General features: G+C 41.1%; 1 protein-coding gene across 1 annotated transcript in view; it reads right to left on the bottom strand.

Annotated features, from left to right (window-relative positions):
- Positions 1-471: 471 nt before the first annotated feature.
- LOC140185564 (E3 ubiquitin-protein ligase TRIM8-like) overlaps positions 472-20,901 on the bottom strand; it is a 133,619-nt gene continuing 113,189 nt past the window's right edge. The window contains 5 exon segments of the mRNA XM_072238910.1: positions 472-2,290; positions 2,293-2,829; positions 8,830-8,945; positions 11,943-11,974; positions 18,214-18,447. Coding sequence (XP_072095011.1) covers positions 2,190-2,290; positions 2,293-2,829; positions 8,830-8,945; positions 11,943-11,974; positions 18,214-18,447 — 1,020 coding nt within the window. The 3' untranslated portion in view covers positions 472-2,189.

Genomic DNA, 20,901 nt, shown 5'->3' with positions numbered 1-20,901 from the left:
GTTTCTTTGTCCCCATCATGGGGTACGTGACACAGCAAAGCAGTGAAGTGTCGTTTACGTCGGGAATGTGATGAGGGGAGCGGGGTGGCAGCCTGCAAATTTTGCCACACTTCCAGTACCAACATAGAATGCCCTCAATTTGATGAAGGGTCTCGGCCCAAAACGCCAGCTCTTTATTCCTCTCTATAGATGCTGCCTGAGCTGCTGAATCCCTCTAGCATTTTCTGTGCCCCCAACTTGCAAACCAGAGCACCCAGCGGAAAGCCGTGCGGTCCCGGGACAAAGCTCCATACTGACAGCAGCTGCCAGTGAACCCTGATCTTACAGCTGGCACTGTAAAGCATTACGTTAACCGTGCCATCCCGAAGTAAGCCAGCTGAGCCCAGAAATCATTTCCAAAATTCTTCGTGTCTTTGTCTGTCAAAGATGCATCTGAATACACAGGTTTAAAAAAAAGACAATTCTCAACTCTTCATGTATACATGTTTATTCAATGCCTTAAAAGAAGATATTGATAAAGTGACATGAAATAGGAGGTTTAGATAAACCCTGCATAACCTGGAAACTATAAGTATTTGAGAAAGACAAAAATGGCGACAGTTCTTGATTTTACTGATTACAAGAGTTTTTCCAAACACTAACATTCACCCTTTTCTGCAGGGACAAAGCAAAACAGAGCTCCCATGGTCAAACATCTATGGACCATCACCACACAGTTAAAATACAGCCAAACCTCGTTACAACAAACCTTCCATTACATTGAGCTTTTCCCAGGTCCCCAGCTGAAGCTCCATTTCATTTTTAATTTAAAAAAAAATCAAGGAATTCAATCCCTTGATAAAATAAACTTTGCTATAACATGCAGACCAGCAGATCCATTGGCACCATTTGTAACGAATCCTTTTTCGTTTTGCACGATAATTATCGTCCTTACCACTCATAGGGTATTCTACTGCCACCAACGCTGCCCAAAAAAAAAAGGAAAAGAAAGGTAATAGAATTTCAAAATGGGGCTGTGGAGCATTTTCCCCAGCAGTCGATGGTAAAGGAATGAAACCAGAACTGGAGCTCAAACCTTGGCAAAGCACGGCAGCTCCCACCCTCCCACCTGACAAAACCATCATGGGTTAGTAATAATGAGGTTCCACTGTCATTGCCCGTTTGACACAACAGGCCCAAAAAAATGTTTGTTTGACTAAGAGATCATCAACATCTTGAGCATGATTGTAAATTTCCCCTCTATCCCCACCAGTTTCTAGAAATAAAACAATATTCCCAATTCTCCAGTTTTTTTCCCCGACAGAATACTGATTTAGAAATGTTCATGTTATGCATTAAGCATACTCCTAATTATTTATCAATATATAGTTTACAGGACTGCATTTGCCAAACCCAAAATAATCTGCCTTTCTTCTAGCTGGTCAGGAACCCAGCCTGACCAGTCTCTCATTCTGCTTTGTAGTAGTCCCATTGTGACATTTTTTTTAAAAACTATGATTAAAGTGACAGGCAAATCTGCCATGCTTAATTAGGGTGTAGTTTCCACATCCAGGAAGCCAGAGTCACACCTTGAACATTTTAGAAAAAAATATTTTCTTCTTTGATGTCTTTTTCCACACAGTAAGTCCATACTCAAAGGGGTTATTGTAAAAGAGCACTGGGTAGCTATGGAAATCAACGATTGAAATGTCCTGCCTGACAACCTGCCAGTCAGCATGGCGTCACCTCACGACAACGTCCAGTGTCGGGATCCCACAGATCACCCCTATTCAACAGGTCAGACAAACTCTGCCAATGCCCTCAGCGCAATTTGTGCTTCACTGTCAAATGGTACCTCTGCTTATTGCTGCTAATTATTATACCAGAGCACTGTATGATTAACTAATATTAAATGCCTCTGCAAAAAAAGTGCTAAGAGTTTTCATATAAAAATTCTGTTATGGTTGTGGCACTCCTGGGCAGAACAACCAACAAAGGAAGCCATTTAATACAGAACATGGTTCCATTCATCAATGGATTACTAAAACCAGCACTGGAATTCAATTGCACAAAAAGTTTACATCATGTGCGGAATGTACTTTCTAACTTTTTTTTTAAAGCAAATGATCTGAAATTAACATTTACAGAAAGAAAAATTAAAGAGGAAAATGTACACTGTTCAAAATGTATGATAGACAGAATTGAGAAGATTAGCTTGCGGCGTAGTGTTCAGTGAAGGATTGGCCATGTACCCTGCAGTTATCTTGCCTGCAGTGTTGTTGTGAGATGCTGATCCCATTCCGTACGATATAAGAGACTGTGGTACCGAGGGGGCAGGTGGAAGAGCGTGTGCGTATTCCTGCGACGTCACAGACCAAGGGAAAGTACCCGATCTGCTGTAGGGCTGGTGTCCATTGTGGTTCGAAACAGAAGGCACGCCAGAACAGAAACAGTTATCCACAGAGCAGACGAGGATTTTGCGACCACCATAGCCGACCGACTGGGAAAGTACAGACTGCTGGGAAGGCGTGCCGTTGGGATAGTGAGTTGTACTGAAGACTGAGCCTGTATGGACGGGCTGCGGACCACTGGTCAGTCCCACGATATGTTGGGAAGAACTACAGGGCACAAGGGACTGTGTTGACTGGCCCTCTACAACAGACCCACCCTGGCCCATAAACTGGCCGGCAACATTTCCAGCTGTCACTTCCAGGAAGCCATTGTCCACGCCGGAGGTCGTGGCCATAGGGAAAGCAGTGGAGTGCTTGCGTTTTTCACCAGCTGTACTGGAAATGTTGCAGGTGTATGCAGGGATGCTCTGCAGAAATGGTACAGGAGTGCTGATTGTTCCTGTTAAAGCACACAAAAAAGAGACAGGTTACAGCAGGAACTGAAAATTGACACAAACAAATGCACCTTCAATCATTTAGTTTAATCATTCTGTTTTTGTGGATGTCTGCGAAGAACAAGAATTTCAGGATGTATATTGTATTCATTTCTCTGATATTAAATGGAACTATTGAACTATTGACCTCATGAAGGACCACCCTGGATATGGCCTCTTCTTATCACCACAATTAATGAGGAGGTACAGGAGCCTGAAGACACACATTGAAGGTTTTAGGAACAGTTTCTTCCCTACTGCCTTCAGATTTCCGAATGGACCATGAATCCTATTTTGCTCTCTTTTTGCATTATTTAATTTATTATATATTCTTATTGTAAATTGTAGTAATTTTAATGCATTGCACTATACTGCTGGTGCAAAACAACAGATTTGACGACATAGGTCAGCGATTATGAATCCGATTCGGATTCAGATTCACATAGTGTTGGACGTGAATCGGAAACAGCACTACCACGTGTTTGTAAATCTCTCGGCACATCAAACCCTCAATTTACTAAAGACCTCTAGGTGCCTTTGTAAATGCAGACGCTCCCTTGACCTTTCCCATTTGCTTGCTTTAAGACGTTATGTGAAGCAGATCAGGTCTTCAACTTCTGTACTAAAGTGAAACAAGTTATCAGGCAACAATAACCAGTCAAGCCAGTGTACCTCAGTATGTGACACAAACAAGCCAGCTTGCCAAATTAACTAGCATGCATATAACTCTTAATGCTCTATACTTTGACTCAGATTTTAAATTATGTAGTGCATTAGACAGCTCCTTCACTATCAGGAACGTGGGATGACTCAGGGGACAGGCCACTTTAAAAAAATGTGCTATGTACAGGAATAGGGATGTTTCCAGGATCCTCATTACCACCAGTAGGAAGCCATTCTATATTCAGGAACGGTACTGAATTTGTCATCTACCATAAAATAAAACCCCTACCATCCCCTACAGCAGAAAAAACATTCTAATTAGAATTCACCATGATCGAATTACTTTTAGAAGTAGAAGAATCTGAAAAGACTTCATGTCACAAGGATACTTACAAACCAACCTTACAACTTCTCATGCTTTTATTAATTCTCTGAAGATTTTGATAGCACAGGCATGACTGCATTCAATGCATTCTCCGCCTGACCAAAGAGCTGGTGGTGACCATTTTCATAACAGCGCTCAAGGTTATAATGAAAAGTCCTGACGAAGGGCCTCAGCCCAAAATGTTGACTCTTTATTCCTCTCCACAGTTGCTGACTGACCTGCTGGGTTCCTCCAGCATTTTGTGTGTGTGACTCTGGATTTCCAGCATCTGCAGAATGGCTTGTGTTCAAGGTTAAAACTCATATGCAAATTGCTAATAATTAACCAGGCTGGACCAGGTTCATTGATAACTATGAGTGAATTAGGTTTTTGTTGTCCACAAATCCACAGATTTCATGTTCAGCTTTCCTGCTGTTAGCTAAAACTGAACAGATTTATTAACTTCGTTTTTTTAAGTGACTACTGTGAATGCCTGCAGGAAAACAAATCTCAGGGTTGTATATGGTGACAAATATGCACTTTGATCATAAGTTTACTTTGAACCTTGACCTAGTGAAACCAAATTCTCATCTCCCAGTTGTGAATCCAGTACCAGACCAGCGTGCCTCATAATGTGGAATGCTGAAGAACTTTAAATGTACACAAAAAGAAAATCTATGCTTGAGTTAATTGATGATCAAAGGCCTAAGTAGCGCTCTTCAGTACTGATCATTACAGGTACAAGATAGAAAAACAAGGTGTTTGAAGTTGGAAGGAAAAAAAATTAAGTTAAAAAAAATGAATATGCCGTATAGCTACTTGTCTCGTGGATGCTCCTGTTAAGATCTATTATTTCAAAATAGTTCAATACAGTTGAATACTTCCTAATTGTTGAATACCAGATATTCCTTCATAGTATGGGCACGTGGCCAAGTGGTTAAGGCATTGGACTAGCGACCTGAAGGTTGTGAGTTCGAGCCCCAGCCAAGGCAGCATGTTGTGTCCTTGAGCAAGGCACTTAATCACACATTGCTCTGCGACGACACTGGTGCCAAGCTGTATGGGTTCTAATGCCCTTCCCTTGGACAACATTGGTGTCGTGGAGAGGGGAGACTTGCAGCATGGGCAACTGCTGGTCTTTCATACAACCTTGCCCAGACCTGCCCAGGAGAGTGAAGACTTTCCAGGCGCAGATCCATGGTCTCGCAAGACTAACAGATGCCTTTAATTGCTTCATATGGATGTATTTTTCATTCAAGTATAATGTTTATGGATGTTAAGAAGCTCAGAAAAGGGAGTGAATTGAACATTTTCTACTATCAATGAGGCTAAGGTTTTAGATTTTGACAGGATTAATTTATCAGGATGAAACAGATGAAAGTTACAAAATGGTCAAAACTGTTTTTGTATAAAACTGTGGATGAAATTTAAGAGAATGAAAATAAATTGGCTGAATAAAACACTGCAGTGTACCCCTGAGGGCCAAAATCTTAATTTAGCATGAAACAAAACACTATACGAAGAATGCGGAAACTTTAGAGTAGGTGCAGAGGAGATTTACCAGGACACTGCCTGGCTTGGAGAGCACATCTTATGAGAATAGGGTGAGGCGAGCTGGGGCTTCTCTCTTTGGAGCGAAGGTAACTTGATAGATGTGTACAAGATGATGAGACGCATAGATAGAGTGGACTGTCAGAGACTTTTTCCTAGGACGGATATGGCTGACATGAGAGGGCATAACTTTAAAGTACTTGGAGGAACGTATGGGAGGAGGGTGTGGAGATGTCAGAGGTAGGGTTTTTTTGTGGAATATGCTGCCGGGGTGGTGGTAGAGGCAGACACTACGCGCATACCTAAGAGACTCTTACAAAGGCACGTGGATGAAAGCAAAAACGGAGGGCTATGTGGGAGGGAAGGAGATTGATCTTGGAGTAGGTTAACGATTGTGGGCCAAAGGCCTGTACCCTGCAGCGCTGCTCTATGTTCGAAAAACGGAAGGCAAGATGATTAAACCTAAAGAACAGAAGTGCAGATCCAAAGGACTGGGAGAGAAATAGAAAGGAAGAGTGCAAATGTTGTAATAAGGAAATCTTAGCATGAGGAATTAAAAATACTTTTCGAGGATCTTCAGGGGCAATGTGGATCTTTCAAGAACAGATGAAGGCAATAGTTATTTTAATTTTTTAACATTTATTTAGAGATACAGCAGCACAGAATAGGTCTGCCTACCCCTTTGAGCCCCAACTTAACCCTAGCCTAGTCACGACAATTTAGAATGGCCAATTAACCTACTAACATACACAGTTATGCCTTGGTACTATGGAAGATAATGGGAGCACCCAGACAATACCCAGGCATTCCACAGGAAGAACGTACACTCCCTACAGAGGATGCTGGGGACTGGACTTGAATAGCGTCGTGCTAACCACTACGTTTCCGTGGCGCTCAGTATTGGAAATGTAAAGAGGAAATTGGCAAACTTGGTGAATTCCTCTCCAATAGCTTTTCCAGCAGAGGAAGCTTGTATGTAACATTCCAGGGAGACTAAAACTCAGCAATCTTAATACAAGCACATAAATAATATTGGAAAATTTAATAGCACTAAATACATACAAATCCCCTGAATCGTTTCCACCTCAGGTTTTTCAAGGCAAAGTTGAATGGAAACTACAGATGTTTTAACCATCAGGAATCGCACATTTAAACTGGAAATCTCCATTTTTTAAAACATTGAAAGAACAAAACTGGAGATTATTTGTCACATTGATCTGAAGCCATAGGAAGTTATAAGAACCTATAATTAAAGCCACAAAATGGGTACTTAGAGGAATTAAGGAAGCAAATACAGACCATTAAAGTGCAGGTTTTATCCAGATAAGTTAACTGAACTGGAAACTGAAGTTCATGGAACGTCAATACACAAGTATATGGAATTCCAGAATATCCCGCATAAGTGTATTAGTGAAATTTGAAACTCGTGGATAGCAGATTAGTGAAATAATTAAAATAGGGATAATTCTAAACTGGAAGTGGCTGGTGGTAACCCACATTTATTTGCTCTGTAATGACAACACTCACTTTATTCATTAGTATTTACATGTGAAGTGTTAAGTACTCAAGTTTGTCCATGATACAAAGATTAGTGGCACAGTAAGAAGTGAAGATGGAAGTTTAAAATTACCTAGTGACATTGATAGATTAAATGACTGGGCAAAATAGTGATGGATGGGTTTCAGTGCAGGTAAGTGAGAGGTCATCTATTCTGAAGCACAGAAAAACAGATCACAGTATATGTTAAAAGAAGGTTCTAGGAGAGTTAGGATCCATGAATTATAAAATGTTCTCAGCTACAAAATCTAAATTAAAAATTGATATTTTGAAGGCTAGAACATATAGAAGAGACACACACAGCCTTGGAAGGACACAAACAGTTATCCATATGGTTTAGAAATATGGGGAGGAGGGAATGTCAGATTCACCAGCATAGAGCCTAGGTTCTCTGTTAAATAGAGGACAGATCACAAAATAATAATTGCCTGGTCTGCAGAAGATTAAGACACAGTATATTTGATGGTTTTAAATTTTGAAAAGAATAAGTAGGGTTAAGAGAGAATAATTTTCCATAGGCAGGCAATTCAGAACCACTTCAAGAGAGTGTGGCGGAATTTGCAACATCGTGAAACAAAAGCGTTAAACACTGTTTCCATTAATAACTAAATCAGCGACAGAGGTTTCGCCAGGAAAGGGTATTAAGGGATAAAGATGCTAAATTATTCCTTAAATCAGGAAACAGACCAAGCATGGCCTCTCACATCCCTACAGAGACAAGGAAGTATCTATCCAAATGCTCCCAGTTTTTGCCAAAAAATACAGTGCCTTGCAAAAGTATTCAGGGATGGTGTGACTGGCTGATGCGCAGTATCAGATTTCTGCCACACATACCGCTAAAATAAAAGCATTTCCCTTCCCCTGGATACTTTGCAAAGTGTCACTTAGTGGATACAGTAAAGATGTGGAAGAAGGTTTTGTAGTCGTATGAGACTAAAGTGGAACTTGTTTTGCCTCAACACTAAGCAGAACATGCGGCACAAGTCTAATATGCTGCATCAGCCAGGTAACACCATCCCTGCTGTAAGGTATGCTTGGGATAGCATCTTGCTATGGGGATGCTTCTCAGCAGCAGGGACTGGAAATCTGGTCAGGATTGATGGGAAGATGAATGCTGCTAAATACAGAGAGATCCTGGATAAAAACCTGCTAGCCTCTGCCAGAAAGCTTAAACTGGGGAGGAAGTTTGTCTTTCAGCAGGGCAACGACATGAAGCACACTGCCAGAGCAACCATGGAGTGGCTTCAAATGAAGAAAATTGATGTTCTTGAGTGACCCAGTCAGAGTCCTGACCCTAACCCGATCAAATATCTCTGACAAGACCTCAAGATTGCTGTCCACCGTGCTCCCCAACGAACCCGGCACAATTTTGCAAGAAGGAATGGTTAAATTTTGCTCTATTGCGTTGTGCAAATAGAGACTTATCCAAAAAGACTGGATGTAATAGCTGCGAGAGGTGGTTCAAGTCAGTACTGAGCAAAAGGAGATGAATATTTTTGAACTGTGGACATTTCAGTTTTTGAATTTTTAGTTCTTCATTCTTAACTGTTTTCCCTATTTTTTTTGGGCTCTACTGCGGAAAAAGGAGCATCTGATTGACAAAAATTCTCAGTTAAATTGATCAAGATCCCCGGTTGCAATACTCAGTTATGTGAACAAAGGTTTTGGGGCTGAATACTTTTACACAACACTGTAATGTGCAGTAAAAAGTGAACACACCAACCCCGTACAGAATAGCATGCAGTCTAAATATGCCCAAAGTATATTTCACTTTTAAGCATCAGTGGTTATTGACTCCTTGTGCAAGTATTTTTAAATAGGGTATTATTACCTTCAAGCAACTTTCTGATGTGCTTCTCCTTCTTACCGATTTCACTCAAGAAAGGCTTTGGCTGGAGGTGACCAAACTTAGGAGGTGGCAGCCCATTTCCAGTACATGCCTGAGTCCTTTAAAAAAATACATGTTATAGACAAGAAAATAATGTGCTCTGTTCACATCATGATCAGACATTTCAACTACTCAAGGATTACCAACTAGACAATACATTTTAGTACTGTCTGCTCACAATGTAGCCTATTTCAGGCTTCAGTGGCGCAGAATGGACAGCACTGACCATCATTAACTAATAACCGTGAACTTCACTGAATGGCCACTTTATCAGGTACACCTGTACACCTGCTCTTTAGTGCAAAAATCTAATCGGCCAATCACGTGGCGGCAACTCAATGCATAAAAGCATGCAGACATGGTCAAGAGGTTCAGATGTTGTTCAGACCAAACATCAGAGTGGGGAAGAGATGTGATCTAAGTGACTTTGACTGTGGAATAATTGTTGGTATCGTGCAAAGTGGTTAGAGTATCTCAGAAACTGCTGATCTGGGATCTTCACCCATAACAGTCTCTAGTGTTTACAGAGAATGGTGCGAAAAACAACAAACATCCAGTGAACACGAGGAAATCTGCAGATGCTGGAATTTCAAGCAACACATATCAAAGTTGCTGGTGAACGCAGCAGGCCAGGCAGCATCTCTAGAAAGAGGTACAGTCGACGTTTTGGGCCGAGACCCTTCGTCAAGACTAACTCGGCCCGAAACGTCGACTGTACCTCTTCCTAGTGATGCTGCCTGGCCTGCTGCGTTCACCAGCAACTTTGATGTGTGTTGCTTGAAACATCCAGTGAATGGCAGTTCAGTGGGCAAAAACACCTTGTTAATGAGAGGTCAGAGAAGAATGGTCAAACTGTGTGGGGGAGGGGTTACATTACAGAATGCGTTAAGGAAAATCAGAACCCATTATTCATTGGGTAATTTGTATACAAACAATGCTAGACCGTTATTACAGATCTACTCTCAATAATCCGCCACCATGGACATGAATATTATTAATACAGGATGGACTTACAGAAGATGAAGACAACACAATACAAAACTAACAACTCTGGTGTTTTGCAAAGCGGTCCTAAGCTTCCGTAATGTCAAACACAGATTGAAAACTGCAAAACACACACTTCATCAAACTGTCATCAGCAAAATTCATTTATTTTACTACATTAGATTTAAGTCAATAATGGCTTTGTTAATGTAAGGTCATCTCTCTCCAGTCTCTCTGCTCTCTCACGAGTTAATGAATTGGTCAACGCTAAATCATTTCTGTACGATTATTATTTCTCATGCACACATTTTCTATTTAACAATAAATGGAATAAAATCTTATTTGCTGTGGTCATATTTTTTTCTACCTTTTCATTTAAAGCTCTCACATCCTCATTTATAATGAGAACAGTGTTTAATGGCATTCTCCTGCTAGTTGTATTGTGATACAGTTCCTCATTCTGTTATCAGAGAAACTATTATATACAAAACAACTATTTTTCTGCTTCATAAACTTCCCTACATTTGACAGCAATGACCATCATTTTTCAAAAAGTCATTTTATGGGATAATCCAGGCAAATGGAGAGTGATCATCACATTCCTATCTTGTGTCTTGTAGATGTTGGGAAAGTCAGCAATCAATGTAAGATACCCAACCTCTGGCCTGGTCTCGTATTCTCTATATTTCCATGGCTGGCCCTATCAAATTGTAAAACACAGAACAGCACAACAAACACATTATCTCTGCACCATGATGTCAACGTAAACTGCACATAATCCATGCTCTTCATTTCAAAGCCTTTCTTTCTATGTATCTAAACACCTAAAACAGCTTCCACCACTCACCCTGGCAATGTGTTCCAGGCAAAAAAGTTGCCTCGCAAATCTTTTTTTCCTACCCTCTCACCTAAAAGCTATTCCCTGTCGTATTTGACAGTTCCATCCTGGGATAAAGGCTGCTTATCCCTGTCTATATCACTTGTAATTTTCATGTATTCTGACCAAGTTATCCCTCAACTTTTGCTGCTCCAGATATAACTATCCAAGTTTCCCTAACCTCCCCTTGTAGCTCAAACTCTCCAACGCAGACAACATCCTGGTGAACCTCTTTTGCATTCTCTTCAGAGGTTGCACGTCCTTCCTGAAATGTCTGGGTAGAACTGCTTTCAATACTTCAAATGTGGCTTGACTAAGATGTTATACAGCTGCTAACTTTTGATCAAAATGACTATAACTTAAAAAAAACTAGGTTAAGAAGTAGAACTGGATGTCAACGCCCATCCTTCACCATTCCCCATCCCTTTTTCCCCCCTCACCTTATCTCCTTGCCTGCCCATTGCCTCCCTCTGGTGCTCCTCCCCTCTTTTCTTTCTTCCATGGCCTTCTGTCCTCTTCTATCAGACTCCCCCTTCTCCAGCCCTGTGTCTCTTTCACCAATCAACATCGCAGCTCTTACTTCACCCCTCCCACTGATAGGTTTCACCTATCACCTGGTGTTCCTCTCTCCCCTCCCCTCCTCTCTCCCCTCCCCACCTCTCACTCCTCAGCATTTTTTCTCCAGTCCTGCCGAAGGGTCTTGGCCCGAAACGTCGACTGTACTCTTTTTCATGGATACTGCCTGGCCTGCTGAGTTCCTCCAGCATTTTCTGTGTGTTGCTCGGATTTCCAGTCAGTCTGATCACTTCTTGCTGCTAACCTGCTTCATCTGATCTTGACGTCCTGCACCCATCGTCACAGAGGAGGAACCAGAGTACTCTGTGTGAGCAGCGTGTTTAGTTGGAACAGATCATGCAGTAGCAGGTCAGTGATAAAGTCATAATGACTTAATCTATGTTTATCGTTCAAAATTTCTAAAGGTGGTATGATTCAAAGGTGAGGTAGCACTAGTGGACTGTTCAGTTAACAGAATTAACCTCATTGTTAATAACACACTTAATTTCCCAGTTCTGCACAACATTAACAATCTGATTTACAAAATGGCTTCTTCCAATACACCTTCACATGCAAATTCCCAAATACCTCACACTCTTCCAAATCATGTCAGTAACTACAAGACAACATAAATGCTTACCTTTCCAGTAGAATTTTTACTGATTTTGTATTCTGAAAGAGAGCGAAATTATAAAATTACATTCTTTTTATCCATTTTCAGAATCTTGTTTTATTTTCTTCCTAACAAACTTTCTCAAAATATAGAACTCCCACACACGAGTGGAAATAAAATGTTTTATTCAGCAATCAAGCAAAAATAGCTACTTAGATCAATTCTAGATTAGATTCACTCGGCACTCAAGTCGATGTATTATGAACAGTGCAGCCTTGAGGTATGGGGTTCGAGATATGAGAGGTGAGATATCGCAAGAAAAACTGTCAGAAATGAAGCCATAAGGTCAGAACTTCCTGCTGGTGGTTTCCTCCTCCTGATCATTATTGTCACATATACCCACTAGATTTATTTTTACAGAGCAGCTGGTGCTGAATTAATAAACAAAAGGCAACCTGATCCACAAACGGTACCTTCACTCCATCCACATCCACTGCTAAAAGCAAGATCTCTGGTGCCCATTTCGATTCAACATCTCATTGCTATTCCAACACGCCAGTCCAGGGCCTCCTCGTACTGCCACAATGAGGCCAAACTCAGGTTGGAGGAGCAACACCTCATATTCCATCTGGCTTGCCTCCAACCTGATGGCATGAGTTTGATTTCTTTAACTTCCATCAATTTCTTACCATTTCCTCTTTCGCTCTTTTTCTACTCATTCTGGTTACCCCTTCTCTTCTCCCCACCTAACTATCTCCTCCCTCTGATTCCCCTCCTCCTTCTCCTTCTCCATGGTCCACCATCCTATCAAATTCTGTCTTCTTCAATCCTTTACCTCTTCCACCTATCACCTCCCAGCTTCTTACTTTAAATCTCCCCCCCCACCCCACACCTGCCAGCTTGGACTCCCGCCTCTCCACTCACACGGTTTCTACCCCCTTCCTTTCTAGTCCTGGTGAAGGGTCTCAGCCCAAAACGTTGATTCTTTATTCCCTTACGTAGATGCTGCTTGACTTGCTGAGTTCCTCCAGCATTCTGTATCTATTGCCCAAGAATTCCAGCATTTGCAGAATTTCTTGTGTTTTTGATCCAAAATAGCAAGGTGCTGTGGTGCAACAAGGCCTTGTAGGAGGCAATAATTGTCATGTGGGCAGTGCAGAACAGGGGCTGCCCATGGAAATGCTGGAAAGTCATGTCCCAGGCTTTGCTGCCTGTCAGCTCAATTAACTTCTTAATGTTTCTGAAGGATCCAAAACAATCAAAAGTTAATTCAATGACACAACAATTTAAAAACTGAAACTGAAACAATTGAATGGTCAACAACCAAAAATAGCGGAGCCACAACAGAAAGCAGATGCTGGAATCGGGAGCAACAAACAATCTGCCAGAGGAACTCAGTGGGTCAGGCAACATCTGTCAACAGTTCCTTTCCTCCCACAGATACTCCTCGACCTGCTGAGCTCCCCCAGCAGATTGTTTATTGAAACAAGAATAGCAGCCAATCAAACCAATGACCCATTATTTACCCCTGCCTCTCTCAGCCACCATCGGCAGTCTTCCTACACCAGCTCAGATCTGATACAGACCTAGCACGCACATTTTTCAGCAGAACTACAATTTTAAGCTCTGCTCTGGTCAACAAGTTCAATGTCAGAGAATTATCAGAGTCAGGCCAAAAGTTTGGGACTTCCTTGCATGGGTAAGAACACAGAATCCTAAATATACTGTCCTTTTGAGAAATGGCAATATTTCCCTAGAAAATCCATCATTCTAAGGGGCCAAGTCTGACAAAAATAAAACTACAAAACCCTTTACCATAAGTACTTCAGGAAGAGAATTTATGGAGATAACTGATCTCTGTACAGTATGATAGCATCTTCTGATTGGGTGAAAACTGACTGAGTAAGTATTAAAAACGCTGTCCATGGTTAAGCAAATGGGCAGGTCCCTCAGGGATGCATCCCAGGTTGCTAAGTGAAGTGTTGCAGCTTGTCATACTCTTTTAATCCTCCCTAAAAACGGGGAATGTACCGGAGGGCTGGGGTGTGGCAACTGTGGTCACCTACTTCTATGGACATTCCAGGCTCAAGCATGTTTGTAGCAAGCTTTCTGAAGCAAAGAGATTAAACATTAAAATATATTAAACTTGCATAAATAGAGGTGAGCATTTATTAATTATATCATTAACTAACCTGACTGAAGTGGTGACAAAGAAAGCTGATGAAAGTAATGCAGTAGATGTTTGTCTGCTGATTTTAGGATTAATTCCACATAAAAGATTAGTTTGTAAAACTGTGGCTCATGGAATTAAAGGTCAGATGGATAGGGGGAAGGCAGGGCTGCCATGTGGTAAAGTGTGGTGGTCTCCATGTGTCAGTACTGGGTCCACTATTGATCTAAGACACACATTCATTATTTGGACATGAGTGTGGCAGCTGCCCATTTCTTCAAGGAGTTTATTACTATCCTTACAGTTGATCAGATTTCCATATTTGCAAATGACACAGAGCTTGGAAATGTATTGAACAGAAAGACAATAATAATTTCTGAAATGTGAGGTGGTATACTTTTTATGCAAGAGGAGTCACAATTCAGACTAAATGGTAGAGTTATAAATTTACTACAATTTTCCAAGAACGAGGTTAGTTTGGTGAAGCTGAGGTTAAGGTAGACAGGAGATTTGATAGATATACATAATTTCACAATTGCTTCAGGCAAGGTAGCAATTTCTCCCATAAGCAGATGGTTCCAGGACCAGAGCACGAAGAAATAGCAGAAGATATGGGGTGGGGAGGTTCTGCACAGACTGAAAACAGTTTAAGATCCAGAATTCACAGTCTGTAAAGATGGTCAAAACAGACTCAATCAGAACCTTCAAAAGGGAACTGGAAAGGCATTTGAGAGAGGATAGTTTCAGAGTTAGTGAGAAAGAGATGAGGAATGATTTTGATCACATTGCCTGACTACAAGTTGGCATGGATTCAATGGGCTGAATAGCCTCCTTGTGTGCAGAAAACTTTTCTACAGTCTGCACAGAATTGCATTCTTCAAATAAACTGCATTCTTCCAATGTCCTATTGCCTACGGAAACACTCATTTATTTTACCAAGATTACACTCCCTCAGCAAGGTCCCCCCATAAGCCAGAAGGAAGGAAGCAATGTTGTGTTGAAACATTATTTTTCATGGAGATTTTTAAAAAATACTCCCAAATTAAATATTCCATAGCTCCTACTGGCATGTCTACCCCCAACCATCCTAACTTGATGAAAAAACCTAGATTTCACTAATCCCAAGAATTTGATGTACAAAAACTTGAGAAAGAGTTGGCAAGCTTAAAGCAAATTACACAGCAACATAAGGGGGAAAGAAAGGAAATGTGCAGTTATGGAGACTCAGCTTGGAATTTAATTCCCTAATTGTTGATGCTAAAGTCTGCATAGGAATTTAAATAAAACTCTTTTCCTATTAGGGTTACTTGCCAATAGTAAGTTAAGTCTTGATGTGTTGCGTGTTACTTCAGCCAGTTTAGAAAAATCCTTCTTAAACACCTACCATGACAACATCTCACTAACTTCAAAATGAAAAAAATCCCCTACAAAATATTACAGCCACTCTGCCCCATAAATTTAAAAAAAAGCATTAAAATAAGCCATGGCTAATATCTCTTTGCAGAAAAATAATTTAAACTCCTTAAATCTCGAGTTAAATGGACATGATGTTAAGTTATCAGCAGCAGTTTGATTTGACTTTCATACCAGATTCTCCCTTTTAGTGAAAACAATTATATGATTCAATGCTTTAGTGAAAAGTGCTTTCAAAGTTAGTAAATCTTTTTACATAATGAACGTATGATTAGATAGACCTTTAAATTTTATCTTCATGAATCTCATCTCCTGCATTAACTGTTCGGAAGTTATGTGTACTGCCATTTAAAGTGTGTATTTTGCTATTTCACACCAGAAAATGTCACTATCATTCCTATGGTAAAACAGAAATAGCAACAGATTTACCAGCAAGAGCAGTACAGAACACAGAACAATATGCCAAAAGTCCCATATCTTGGTAGGTATTCCATGCTCCCAGTCAGCTGTTTGATTCCTTACAATGTGAGAAACAACAGAGGGAAAATGCAGGCTCCATTTCACAGTTTGCCGGTATTAAAATGGAGAGACTGGCATTAACATTTTCCATCATAAACTCCTATGGCTACATTTGTACAGAAAGTTACCCATTTCAATGAACCAGATGGTAATGTGTACTTGCTGCTAGCCTTGCACTATAAACCTCAAGATTTGTGTTTCTATAAACATTTTACTTATATTGAAGAGAAAATATTAGCACTATTTTCCAAAATATCTATATTTTTGCTGTTTAATAAAAAATGTAAAAATGCTAAGGAAACTACACAAAAAACAGAATGCTTGACTTTAACCTGCTACTAGCTAGTATTGTGACAGCAGCAGTAGCATTACACTGTCACATATACACTTTATGTCAACTTGTACATCTACAGAATGCCTTTTTAAGTCTGTTAGTAATGTTATTAATATTATTTTAAGTGCTGCATGTAATATATGTACTGTGTTTTGAATCTTGTTCCCAGAGGAACGTTGTCTAGTTTAGCAGCATATACTTGTGTACCGCCAAATGTACTGTGTTTCCCATTCCCATTCTGATATGTCAATCCATGGCCTCCTCTATTGTCGAGATGAAGCCACACTCAGGTTGGAGGAACAACACCTTATATTCCATCTGGGTAGCCTCCAACCTGATGGCATGAACACTGATTTCTCTAACTTCCGTTAATGCCCCTCCTCCCCTTCTTACCCCATCCCCTTTCTATATATCTATCTATCTATCTATTTATTTATCTCTCTTTCCCTCTCACAATAACCCCTTGCCTGTTCTCCATCTTCCTCTGGTGCTCTCCTCCCCCTTTCTTTCTTCCAAGGCCTTCTGTCCTATGATACTCCCCCTTCTCCAGCCTTGTATCCCTTTTGCCAATCAACTTCCCAGCTCTTGGCTTCATCCCTCCCCCTCCTGTCTTCTCCTATCATTTCGGGTCATCTCCTCCCCGTCTCCCTTTCAAATCTCTCACTATCTCTTTTTTCTGTTAGTCCTGACAAAGGGTCTAGACCCGAAACGTCGACTGTACTTCTTCCTACAGATGCTGCCTGGCCTGCTGCGTTCACTGTGACTGAGTTTGAACCCTGTTCCTGGAGGAATATTGTCTCAAACAGCAGGAATTCTGCAGATGCTGGAAATTCAAGCAACACACATCAAAGTTGCTGGTGAGCGCAGCAGGCCAGGCAGCATCTGTAGGAAGAGGTGCAGCCGACGTTTCAGGGCGAGACTCTTCGTCAGGACTAACTGAAGGAAGAGCGAGTAAGGGATCTGAAAGTGGGAGGGGGAGGGAGAGATCCAAAATGATAGGAGAAGACAGGAGGAGTCAGGTGATAGGCAAAAGGGGATATGAGAGGATCATGGGACAGGAGGTCATGAGACAGGAGTATTGTCTCGTTTAGCAGTATACATGCGTACAGTTGAACGACAATAAAGTTGAACTTGAACCTAGAGTTTGCATTGCATCTCTACCATCTGAACCCACTACAACCATACAGCGCCAACAGCAGAATGGGTAACCAGTATCAGGCTCCTGGGTATCAGCGTCTCAGAAAATCTATCCTGTATTTGCAAAGATGGCAGACCAGTGACTATATTTCATTCGGAATCTGAGGAGATTTCATACATCACCAAAGGTTCTAGTAAATTTCTACAGATGTCCCATGGAGAGCACTCTAATTGGTTGCATCACCGTCTGGTATGGAAAGGCTACTGCACAGGATCAGAAAAAAGTTGCCGAAGGTAGTAAACTCAGCCAGCCCCATCATGAGCACTTGCATTCCCACCATCGAGGTCATTTTCAAAATGTATTGCCTCAAGACGGTGCCAACCACCCCCACCACCCAGGACTTGCCCTCTTCCCACTGCTACCGCCAAAGAGGAGGTACAGGACCTTGAAGACACACACTCAATGTTTTAGGAACAGCTTCTTCCCCTCCGCCATCAGATTTCTGAACTGACAATGAACCCATGAACATTGCCTCGCTATTTTTGCACTACGGTTTGTGTAGTATTTCTTATGAATTATAATATATGTTGTGTCTTGCGCTGTACTGCAGCTGTAAAGCAATAAATTTCACGGCATATGTCAGCAATAAAATCTGATTCTGATTCATATTTGGTCTGAAGTCCACTTGGTCATTTCACTGACCAGGCTTGCTTCAGAAACCTACCTTCATAAATGAAATATCCTCTGTCCTGTCCCACATTTTTTGCACGGAATTCAGTAATTTTTTAGCCTCTTCCAGTCGCTCATTTAGCTGATGTACTTGCGATGCATTCTCGTCGCAGAATTTTGTCCGTGTTTTATCGATCAGTTCCAACGTTTTTCCCAGATCTTCTTCTAGAATCTGACGCATTTTCTCATATTGCAAACGCACTTCCTCTTTCAACTGATGGACTTTTTCCTAAGGAAAACAAATAGTCAATGGCAAAAGATATTTAATTTATGGATTACATACAATTCACTGTGATGTACCTGGATGCCTGGAAACATGGCAATTATTAAGCTGATATTCAAACAAAATTACAAAACCTCGAACAAATCCAGCCCCATAGTTCACCAATCACACCCAGCCTCAAACAGAGTGGCTGGTTGAGTAGCGTTGCAACAATCAACTTGCACTCAACATCAGTAAGACCAGGAGAGGGAAGTGGGGAGAACACACACTGGTCCTCATTTAGAGACCAGCAGTGGAAAAAGCAAGCAATTTCAAGTTCCTGGGTGTTAACATCTTTGAACATCTACCCTGGGCTCAACATATTGATGCAATTATGAAGAAGGCTTGCCAGCAGCTATATTTCATCAAGAGTTTGAGGAGATTAGGTATTCGCCAAAGGCTCCAGCAAATTTCTACAGCTGTATTGTGCAGAGAATTCTGCCTGGTTACATCACTGTTTGGTATGGAGTTGCCAAGGCACAGAATTGGAAAGAGCTGTAGAGGCTTGTAAGCTCAGCCAGCACTTGCCTCCCCACCACCAAGAACATCTCCAATAGGTGATGTCTCAAGACGGCAGCATCCATCATTGAGGCCTTCACTATCCAGGACTCTCCTCTTCTCATTACGACCACCAGGGAGGGGTACAGGAGCCTGAGGATGCACGCTCAATGTTTTAGGAACAGCTTCTTTCCCTCCGCCATCAGATTTCTGAACGGACCTTGAACCCATGAACACTACCTCACTATATGCTCTCCTTCTGCACTCCCCAATTATTTAAAAAATTCTTATTGTAACTTACAGTAATTTCAATGTATTGCACTGTACTGCTGTTGCAAAACAGCAAAATTCATGACATGTCAGTGATTACTGAGCTGTTTATGCTTAAATGTGAATGCAAACATCCTAGAAGTTTTATAAAGCCTGCTGTGTCCACACATACAGTGGCAGGCAAAGGTTTGGGCATCCCTGGTCAAAATTTCTGTTACTGTGAATAGCTAAGCGAGTAAAAGATGAACTGATTTCCAAAAGGCATAAAGTTAAAGATGACAGATTTATTTAATATTTTAAACAAGAAAACCTTTTATTTCTATCTTTTACAGTTTCAAAATAACAAAAAGGGAAAAGGGCCTGAAGCAAAAGTTTGGGCACCCTGCATGGCAGTACTTAGTAACGCCCCCTTTGGCAAGTATCACAGCTTGTAAATGCTTTTTGTAGCCAGCTAAGAGTCTTTCTATTCTTGTTTGGGGGATTTTCGCCCATTCTTCCTTGCAAAAGGCTTCTAGTTCTGTGAGATTCTTGGGCTATCTTGCATGCACTGCTCTTTTGAGGTCTATCCACAGATTCTCGATGATGTTTAGGTCAGGAGACTGTGAGGGCCATGGCAAGACCTTCAGCTCGCGCCTCTTGAGGTAGTCCATTGTGGATTTTGAGGTGTGTTTAGGATCATTATCCTGTTGTAGAAGCCATCCCCTTTTCATCTTCCGCTTTTTTACAGATGGTGTGATGTTTGCTTCCAGAAAAACCAGAAAGTTGCATTCAAAAGGTTCAAAGGAACATCTAAACAAGCCTGATGCATTTTGGAAACAAGTCCTGTGTACTGATGAAGTTAAAATAGAACTTTTTGGCCACAATGACAAAGGTATGCAGAATTTCATGAAAAGAACCCCTCTCCAGCTGTTAGCACGGGGGTGGATCGATCATGCTTTGGGCTTATGTTGCAGCCAGTGGCACGGGGAACATTTACTGGTAGAGGGAAGAATGAATTCAATTAAATACAGCAAATTCTGGAAACAAACATCACACCATCAGTAAAAAAAGCCGAAGATGAAAAGAGGATGGCTTCTACAACAGGATAATGATCCTAAACACACTTCAAAATCCGCAATGGAGCACCTCAAGAGGCGCCAGCTGAAGGTTTTGCCATGGCCCTCACAGTCCCCCGACCTAAACATCATCGAGAATCTGTGGATAGACCTCAAAAGAGCAGTGCATGCAAGACAGCCCAAGAATCTCACAGAACTAGAAGCCTTTTGCAAGGAAGAATGGGCGAAAATCCCCCAAACAAGAATTGAAAGACTCTTAGCTGGCTACAAAAAGCATTTACAAGCTGTGACACTTGCCAAAGGGCAAGTACTGACCATGCAGGGTGCCCAAACTTTTGCTTTGGGCCCTTTTCCTTTTTTGTTATTTTGAAACTGTAAATGATGGAAATAAAGAAGTTTTCTTGCTTAAAATATTAAATAAATGTGACATCTTTAACTTTATGCCTTTTGGAAATCAGTTTATCTTTTAGTCGCTTCGCTATTCACAGTAACAGAAATTTTGACTAGGGGTACCCAAACTTTTGCATGCCACTGTAACCTCACACCTGTTTCAGCACAAGGGGATTTTTTAAAATTGAAAATTGAAATGACATACCTG

This window comes from Mobula birostris, chromosome 21 (assembly GCF_030028105.1).
Source record: "Mobula birostris isolate sMobBir1 chromosome 21, sMobBir1.hap1, whole genome shotgun sequence".
Taxonomy (NCBI): Eukaryota; Metazoa; Chordata; class Chondrichthyes; order Myliobatiformes; family Myliobatidae; genus Mobula; species Mobula birostris.
This window is presented reverse-complemented; position numbering and strand designations above follow the sequence as displayed.